Source organism: Solanum lycopersicum, chromosome 9, assembly GCF_036512215.1.
Source record: "Solanum lycopersicum chromosome 9, SLM_r2.1".
Lineage (NCBI taxonomy): Eukaryota > Viridiplantae > Streptophyta > Magnoliopsida > Solanales > Solanaceae > Solanum > Solanum lycopersicum.
The window spans coordinates 35,631,026-35,641,153 of record NC_090808.1 but is presented as its reverse complement, the minus strand read 5'-3'; the positions used below and the strand labels follow the sequence as shown (position 1 = coordinate 35,641,153).

Here is a 10,128-nt window from a genome sequence, read left to right as displayed (position 1 = left end):
TATTTGTTGAAACGTTTATATTAAGACCAGTTTGGCAGCTATTAATAATATTATGAATGCTTCATTTCATTTGTTCAATCTATTAATAGATTGTTGTTTATGTTGAGCTATTAGTATATAACTCTTATGCATAAATTATATAAAGAATAAGTACACTTCGGTAAAGTTAAAAAGATTTAAATTTTTTGCTAAATTTAACTGTATGATTGTGATGAATGCTAAGAAGAGGCTTGTCTACGACCTTTGAGTGGTTAACAACGCCGGTTTCGTCTAGTGCCTAGAACCAAGATGTAACAAAATTTGTATTAGAGCATGACATTAAATTACCTAGGAAGTAAGGTCAAAAAAACCACGTTGCGTAGTTTCTAGCTTATAGTTGTGAAGTGCATCACAACCATGACATAGAGACTTAGTGATGTTTGGAATCTTCCATTTTCTACTCTTTATCATGCTATGTAGAGATTTGATATTTTTGGTCATTCTACCATTTAACTTCTTCCTTGTGTATGCATGATGAACACAAGAAGAAACGAAGGCAAGAGAGTTGGAGAAGCAGCGGCTAGGGGAAACCAAGCTCCTCCTCAAGCCCCACCTTTTGGAGTGTAGGTGCCTATTAACCCAACTGCATTGACGGATGAGAAGTAGGAGACATCATTACAGCTGAAAGAGTATGTAGAGATTGCCTAATAGTTTTCTTAATAGTGTTACCTATGCTAACCTAATAGAATTTACCATGATTGACTTTGATATAATATTGGGTATGGATTGGTTCCATAAATTCTATGCTACCATAGACTATTGAAACAGGGTAGTAAGGTTTAAGTTTCCTAATGAGTACAGCTGAAATTGGAAGGGTGTAGTTCAAATTCAATAGGCCAAATAGTTTCCCATTTTAAATACAATAAGATGTTATCAAAGGGGTATTTATAAAACTTAGTCAGAGTTAATGACTTAGAACATGAGGTTCCTTCCATTGACTCTGTGTCCATAGCAAATGAGTTTCAAGATTTCTTTAAGGAGGATTTACTAGGAATGCCTCCTGAATGTGAAATTGACATTGTTGTTTACTTAGATCCTAACACCAATAAGTTTTCTATTCATCCCTATAGAATAGCTCTAGCTGAACTCAAAGAGTTGAAGTTGCACTTAAAAAGTTTACTTTATAAGGGCTCCATCCGGCCGAGCATATCTCCATGGTGCGATCCAATGTTGTTCATTAAGAGAAAGGCTGGATGGCTTCTTCCCATAATTTATGATCTACTTGATCAACTCCAAGGTTCAAGTTTCTTATCTAAAATCAGGGTATCAACACCTTCGAGTGAGATAAGAGGACATTCCTAAGACTGTCTTCCATACTAGGTATGCTCATTATGACTTTCTTATTATGTCATTTGGTCTCACAAACGCACCAGGCACGTTTATGGACCTTATGAATAGGGTCTTTCATGAAAACCTTGATTCTTTCCTTATAGTATTCATAGATGACATTCTCATATACTCAAAGAACAGAGAAGAGCATGAACAACATTTGAGAATGACATTGCAAGTACTCAGGGAACATCAATTGAATTAAAAATTAAGCAAATGTGATATTTTGCTGAGATCAGTGACCTTCTGTGGTCATGTTGTGTTTGACCACGATGTAGAGGTTGATCCAAAAAAGATTGAGGCAGTAAAGAATTATCCGAGACCCCTCACTCCTACAGACATACGGAGCTTCTTGGGTTTGGCTAATTACTATCGCAGGTTTGTTGAGGGCTTTTCCACTATTGTTGCTCCATTGACCGCTTTAACAAAGAAGAAGGCAATGTTTGAGTCGTGTGAAACTTGTGAAAAGAGCTTCCGAGAGCTCAAAGACTTACTCACTTCAGCCCCAGTTATCACATTGCCGAGGAGTGGTGAAGGGTATGTGGTATACTGTGATGCTTCCCTAGTAGGTTTGGGATGTGTTCTTATGACGGATGGCAAGATGATTTCTTATGCATGAAGACAATAGAAAATAATTGAGAAGAATTACCGTACCCTTATCTTAAATTAGCTGTTGTTGTATTTATGTTAAAACTTTGGAGACATTACTTATATAGTGTACATGTTGATGTATTTACTGACCATAAAAGTCTTCGGTTTGTTTTTACACAGAGAGAATTGAATCTTCGTCATAGAAGATGGCTAGAGCTGCTCAAGGATTATGACCTGAATGTCCACTATCACCCAGGTAAGGCCAATGTAGTTATAAATGCTTTGAGTTGATTGAGCATGGGAAGTGTGTCACATATTGATAACGAGAAGAAGGAGCTTATTAAAGAGGTACACCAACTTGAAAGGTTAGGTGTATGGCTGGTAAAGACACCAAGTGTGGGTGTTTCAGTTTATTGGAGAGTTGAATCCTCATTTGTTATAGATGTTAAAGATAAGCACCATCTCAACCCAGTGCTCGTGGAGTTGAAAGAATCAGTGTTGAGTAAGTTTTATGAATCATTCTCCCTAACCGAGTATGATGTGCTTAGATGCCATGGCAGATTCTGTGTGCCCAATAGTGATAATCTGACAACTAATATTATTGATGAGGCTCATGGATCTTTGTACTCCATTCATCAAGGTTCCACCAAAATGTTTCATGATCTCAAGGAGATCTATTGGTGGGAAGGTACGAAGCGAGATATTTCTATGTTTGTGCAGAAGTGCGCCAATTACCAATAGGTTAAGGCCCAACATATTAAGCCTAGAGGTCTTAACCAGTCGATTAAGATCCACACATGGAAGTGGGAGGCTATTAATATGGACTTTTTGGTTGGTATAACCAGTACTAGAAAAATGCATGATTCCATTTGGGTAATTGTTGACAGGATGACTAAGTCTACTCACATCATTCATGTGAAGTATACTTATAGAGCCAAATATTAAGCCATGTTGTATATGTATGAGATAGTGAGGTGGCATGGGATCCCTTTATCTATCATATCGAATAGGGAATCCCAGTTCATTTGTCAATTATGGAGATCATTCTAAAAGATCTTGGGTACATAGTTGGGCATGGGATCCCTTTATCTATCATATCGAATAGGGAATCCCAGTTCATTTGTCAATTATGGAGATCATTCTAAAAGATCTTGGGTACATAGGTGAAGCTCGGTACTGCTTTTCATTCTCAGACGGATGGACAAGAAGACTGTACCATTACGACCCTTTAAGACATGCAAAGAGTATGTGTTATTGACATTAAGGGGAGTTGGGATGATCACTTTGCACTGATTGAGTTCTCTATTAATAATAGCTACCATTAAAGTATAGGGATGTCACCTTTTGAACTACTATATGGCATGAGATGTAGGTCCCCTAATTGGGTGGTTTGAGGTAGGAGAGTCTTCCATCCTTGGCCCTGACATCATACATGAGGTTGTGGAAAAGGTGAGAATGATCAGTGATAGATTGTCTATTGCATACAGTAGTAAAAAATCCTATGCTGATAACAGGTTGAGGGCTCTTGAATTCTAGGTAGGTGATCAAATCTTCCTGATGATATAACCTATAAAAGGGGTGATCAGGTTTTGTATGAAAGGGAAGTTAAGGCCGAGTAATATAGGTCCTTATGAAGTCTTACAACAGTAGGGAATGTTGCTTATGAACTGATGTTGCAAAATTACTTGGCTTCTGTTCATTCAGTGTTTCATGTTTTGATACTTAAAAAGTGTCTAGGCAATCCAACATCCATCTTTCCTCGTGAGGGGTTTGGAGTCGATGAGAACCTTTATTATAAAGAGGTTACAGTTGAAATTTAGATCGCCAAGTGAAGCAGTTGTGGAACAAAGAGGTTTCAACCGTAAAGGTGTTATGGAGGAACCACCTTATTGAGGGAGCGGCAAGGGAGGCCGAGGCCGACATAAAATCCCGTTACTCTCACTTGTTCAGTTCTTGAGGTTAGATATTGTCTTCCTAAGTTTGATTTTGTTTATGAAACTCTAAATTTTAGTGCATTAGTTGGTTTTGGTGTTTTAAGTCAATATTTGTGTGTTTTATACTTGCACTATATGAGATAATATGAGTTCATGCATGCATTCATTTTGCTGTTTTTGTATAGCATTGACATGATTTTTGTGTTGCATGAGTTGTGATGTGCATTTATTTAAAGTGAGATTAAGAAGGAAGTTCCTCAATCTCATATATAAAGCTATATATAAGATTTGAGTGATGTGCATCCTCAAGAGTAAGTTGGAATCAAATATTCACAAAGACTAAAGATTCAAGTATGTTGAGGTGTTTTCAAAAATACCCTCTTTGATTCAAAATGATGTGTAGTGTGTTTTGGGGACGAATGTTACCAGGGGGGATGATGTAGCATTGCTGAAAATGTACTTTCCTAGTGAATAGTCTAGTAGGTTGTAAGAATATGTGTTGGGGTACTTAGGAATCCTAATGCCCAATATTGACTAATATTTGGCATGTTAGAAAATATTGGCTTAAGGGTGTTAGCCAATTTGTATGTATTAACAAGTAACTTAAGCACTTTGATGCTTAGAAAATTTCTATGTATTAAGATATATTTTAATTCTCAAATGCCCCAATCAATGCATGTTTAGGAATTGTACCTGTAATAAAGACCAAAAGATAAATTTTTCTGATTTCATAGCTTACACACATTAAGTACGAGGCATCCAAGTGTAAAACCTAGTTACCATAGCAAATGATCATTTTAAATGATCATTTAGATTAAACAATGCCCAAGGACATAGTGAGGATATTTGGACAAAAAATTAGCAGCAACACATGTGCAAGCACATGTGCTAACCGGCAAAGAGACAAGCAACCAAATCTAACCGAATTCCGATAGGGAGGTAAGTGGGCAGGTGCGCAAATGGCTCAAGCTACATTGGGCCTAGCTTCCTAAACAACTCTAAGCTCTAAATAATTTACCCAAATAACTAAATAATCTCGGACTAACAAAAATAAACTAGCTAGTGTACCAGAAATCATAAGGACTAACTGGGTGACACTAGCCGAATAACAAACTAAAGAAACATCCTAGTATCTAACCTAGGATGGTCCAAATGGGTTGGTTATGGTTCTAGTGACTTAGGGATAGTTTCGTTATTATCCTAACTTTATTATTTAAATTAGTAACTTAATTAAATTATTAAAAATCCTAGTCAAAGTCGAAACCTTAGCAAATTTTCAAATTTTTCTTAGTCAAATGTTCTCCTATTTTTAGGCAATTTTGGAGGGGCATTTTTCTAATTAGATAATTGATTAATTATAAGTTAATTAGGCTAAGTTGAATTAGTAAATATTCAGTTCCGAAGAATTAGAATCACGTTTAACTAGGTAAGAAACCTTATGACTCAAAAACAGTAACAAATGTAACAAAAACAGTGAACAATTCTCTTTAGGTGATTTCAAGGCAGCTCTTCATGATTTTTCGTGCAAACTACGAGGTGATCTTCGTTGATTCAATTACACTATAAGGTATGGACTTTTTCTCTTGTATTACTTTCCCCAATAGGCTGTACAAATATTTTTGAATTCCAGAAAATTTAAACTAGGGTTGTTCCCACTGAATCAAATTTTCATATCCCTAGTTCTCCCTATTTCCGATTCTAGTAGTATGTATAATGCAAATCTCGAGCAAGTTGTTTCTATGTGGTTCTAACTGATCATTATGTGTAGGTTTATATAATTTAGTAATGTCGAATGAGACCTATATGTTAGATTAGTATGATTAGAGTATCATTTACATTAGAGAAGAATATTGTGATGCCTAATTGTGTTTGAGAAGATGAAATTGTTAAATGTTGGCTTGCTTAAAATTATGAGATTAATATACTATATACATGAAGTTATTATATTTGGCTAATGATATTGTCATTACCATTTTTTAGTGAAAATTTAATTTATGCGAATAAATTGACTTACAATATTATTTCAAAGATATGTAATATAATTGGTCATTGACAAAGCCGTACCAATCTTATATAGTCAATGTAAATTATGATGTTCTTGTAAGACAAAATAGATGCTAAAGAATGACTTCACAAGTTGTAACTCAATGAACTCATAAACCATGGTATGCTAATGATTGGGACAAGCCCCAACATATCTTATTTAAATGAACTTGTGAACATAGTAGCATGTTGAATACGTCCTTAGAACTTTCATAAAGAATGGCAAAAGAATACTAAATAATGTTGAACAAAATAATGAGAGTAATGCATCATAATTTATGAGTCATGAAATTGACCTACACTGGGGTGTGAAAAGAAGTGATACAAGTATCACTTGCACCTAAACAATTATGTTAAAGATACTAAAATAGGACAATGTTATAAATTGTGACACAAGTCTCATTCACACTATAATTATAATGTAAGATTTAAGTTTACATTCATCAAGTAAATATAGCATGACAAGTCATCCATTGAGCTAAACATACCTTATACTAGAAGTAAGCTTCCATTATATATGAGTCAACTCTAAAAGTTGTAAGTACGATAAATTGAACAAAGAACTGATACACTAGCAATGAGCTTGTTCAAGCACATGTATACCTCATGAGATGAGACTACCACCAAGGAGTATAAGGGTCTCCAAAATCTCTAAGGCCTTGAACTATGTTGCTGGAATATGTTAGTAGCTAGTGGATCTACCTATTTGGCCAGTGAACCACTTCTTTTTAGTGTGCGGAAGACACTGGATTTCATGATAGCTCACATGATCTATGTCGATTAAATTCTAGTATTCGGTTTCAGTTTAGCCGGTCAACCACCTATCAGTTTCAGATACCTCACATGATCTATGTCGATTAAAGTATGTTCAAAGTGAACATGAGATCTAACATGAAGATATGTAAGTTCAAAGTGAACTAAGTAAGAAAAATCATATGTAAATCAAATTACCAGTGTTCGATAAGAATGAAGTTTTAATAGTTATTGGCTTATGCCAATAAAGGCGGCAAAACATAATGGCTAATCAATGTCCCATAATCATTATATTATGGAAATGATCAAATAATGGGCATAAATAATAATTTTTATAATATGCAAATATTGAAATAAGGGGCATAGCCAATAATCTTTATATTTTTAAAACAATCAAATAATGGGCATAGCCAATAACAAATTTTCTAATAAATACTTCATGCCCAATTTAACAAGAATGGAAAGAATAACTTGTAAGTAGGGTAGTAAAATCATTTTCTTAGTCTTTTGGATTACTTACTTGATTTAATTTTAGGAATGGGACTGTAATGAACCATTGAACTCGTATGTAAAACATAGGATCCATGGAGATTATTAACCTATACAATAAAAATAAGAAAAGACTGAAAATAAACTAAGGCATGGGAGAGGAGCTCTCGTCCTAAGAGGGAGCAAAAATATTAATTTTTGTCTTAGTTGTTCTAGAATTATGTGCATGATTCCAAGGTCTTATGTTCATATAGAAAATGAGTTTTGTTCTTTAAATGTATTTAAATATTTCATATTCGTAGCATGATTCATAAATAACAAATTTGGAAAGTAAAGTGTATTCACTTTCCAAAAATTGCATGTTGCTATTGGAAGAGCTTTCCTTTATCATGCATAGTCTTTATGTGTTTATGTGCATACACACATACTTAGTAAAAGTGTTTAATAACACATATACTACTATTATTTTTATAGGCACATGTCCTTAAAGAAGATTGCAGATTGAAGCTGTTTGGATAAGTACTTTGAGACTTTGGTAGGTCCTCTTGAGTTCAAGGATGCCTACGCTTTATATTATAGCTTTGGTTGATTAGACATAGCTACTGTATGTTGTCCCTAGCGTTTGATTTCAAATATGTGTTCAAGCTTTTATATTAAGGCCGTTTTGGCAACTATTAATAATAATATGAATTCTCCATTTCATTTGTTCAATCTATTAATAGATGGTTGTTTATGTTGAGCTATTCGGATATCATTCTTATGCAGAAATTATATGAAGTCTAAGTACACTTCAGTAAAGTTAAAAAGTTTTAAATTTTCTGCTAAATTTAATTGTCTGATTGTGATGAAAGCTAAGACGAGGCTTGACTGCGACCTTTGATAGGTTAACGACGCTGGTCTCATCTTGGGTGTAGAACCCAAGTGTGACACCTTATTAGAATAACTCAATTATTATTGATTAAGAAACTCCATTAAAGATCCATCTTAATGCTCCATCTTCACCTTTACTCTCATGGAGGTTTTTGGAAAAACTTTGGGGGAGAAAGGGTTTTGTTCAAGGTCATAATGTCTAAATAAGAGTTTTATGACTTATATACTATTAAAATACCCATAAAAACATAAAATAAACGTCATCCCTATTCATAAGACATGGGGTGAATTTCCTAATACCCCCCAAGTCTTACCAGAATACATAGAAAAAATGCAGCACAATCTGCACCCAGAATTGACGGTCCGTTGGTGACATCACGCCCTATCGATGGGGTCCATTGGTTGTGTGTGCAGATCGCCAACATGCAGGCTACATGGATCCATCGACGCCACCTATAGATGGGCCATCGTCTGATCAACAAGCTATAATTTGGGGCAGTCGATTTCTACTGCCAAGCAGTGTTAAGCTCCAAATTGAGGTCCTCCTTCTAGGGCCCCTTGTGAGTCCTACGTGGAGTAGTACCCGGATGTTAAACCTCTAAAAACACACGTCTAGGTATTAGGAACATATCAAAAGAAATTAAGCGTAACACAAGTCATGTAACATGCTAAAACACATGAAAACTCACAAAGACGTCCAATGGCTATCTTTCGAACTTCACGGGACGTTCTTGGATGTTTGACCTCCATACAATACCAAACTCAACACGTTGACTCTAATCACCTTTTTCAACCACATAAGGACCTTATAAACTTATTATACATATATATGTGTATGCAAACACATATGGCACGTTGTTTACTAGATGTTGAACGTCTTGGTCGTCCCTTGACGTTTTAGCTTCAAACATAACCCAAATCTTTACAAACTACCTGAAACATCATTTTAAACCATCTTGCGACTTCACGACTTCATGACACACACATTAGAACCTATTTTTAGATAATTACTTTTATCGTTTTATAGGAGCAGTCTCTGACCAAGATGATGGACCTGTTGGATAGACCATTGTCCAACAAATGGTCCAACCATCGATGCAGTCTGCAATTCTTGAAGTTCACTGTTAAGTGAAGGGGTGAATATCCACATCAAATAAAATGCATATGCGGTTCTTTTATGTAGATTTAGGTGTTTTATCACTACTTAAACAATAAAAGACTCCCATAGACTCTAGACTTCAAATAAAAACCCTCTCTCTCTCATTTCAACCCTCAAGAACAACGTCGGAGAATAAGAAGAATTAGGAGCAGCAACTTTGGACGCTTATTCATTCATGTATTCTTCCCTTTTTTCCCCCGATTTCCCTTCAATTGTGAATCCAAAAAGCCCAATCAAGAGAGGGTTGTGATTGAACTATTGATAAGGCTTGACTGTGATCCCAATCTAGTGGGTAGCATTCAATAAAGTTCATCTGATGATTATATACTTTTTATATGGAGTTTTGATGGTGAATTATGATAATTGATCTTGATAGTGATCATAGTGATTACAGGACATTACATACTTCATGAAGATTTTGTCTTGGTTCTTCTTAACTTGATTACATTATATATTAATTGATCATGATTGAAACATCTAATCACGAATTGGACTATTTTTGATGAATTTTGATTGGTATTTATTGAATTGAACCCTAATGTATGAAATATGGTTATATTCACCTAGTATTGATGAATGTTAGAAGAAAGTTAAAGCTACAAGACTCTATAATCTACCTATGAATGAAGATAGAATTAATTGAAGAATAATGAACCTTAGGATGGTTTTGTTAGCTTTAGATTTATGATTATTGTTTTAATGTTAAATAATTCACTTGAGCATGGAGATTTTGTCTAGGACATCCCTCCATGAGAGAAGTTTAAGCAAGGCTTAACAAGTACACCTCGGAGTATATGCTTCACTCCAAGTGGTTATGGAGACGTATAGTCTAGAAAGGGTTCGGACTCCAAGTAGAAAGGAGAGCCACACCTAGTTGTTGTTATAAAATTTAAATTAGGTCTCATGAGGCAAGAGTCCTTC

At 35.1% G+C, this 10,128-nt stretch overlaps 1 protein-coding gene across 1 annotated transcript; it reads left to right on the top strand.

Moving 5' to 3' along the window:
- The first annotated feature begins 1,032 nt into the window (after positions 1-1,032).
- On the top strand, positions 1,033-2,700 carry LOC138338487 (uncharacterized). The gene is made up of 4 exons (XM_069289453.1): positions 1,033-1,276; positions 1,647-1,912; positions 2,140-2,215; positions 2,402-2,700. Exons 1-4 carry the CDS (start codon positions 1,033-1,035, stop codon positions 2,698-2,700), a joined length of 885 nt encoding a protein of 294 aa, XP_069145554.1.
- The last annotated feature ends 7,428 nt before the right edge of the window (positions 2,701-10,128 follow it).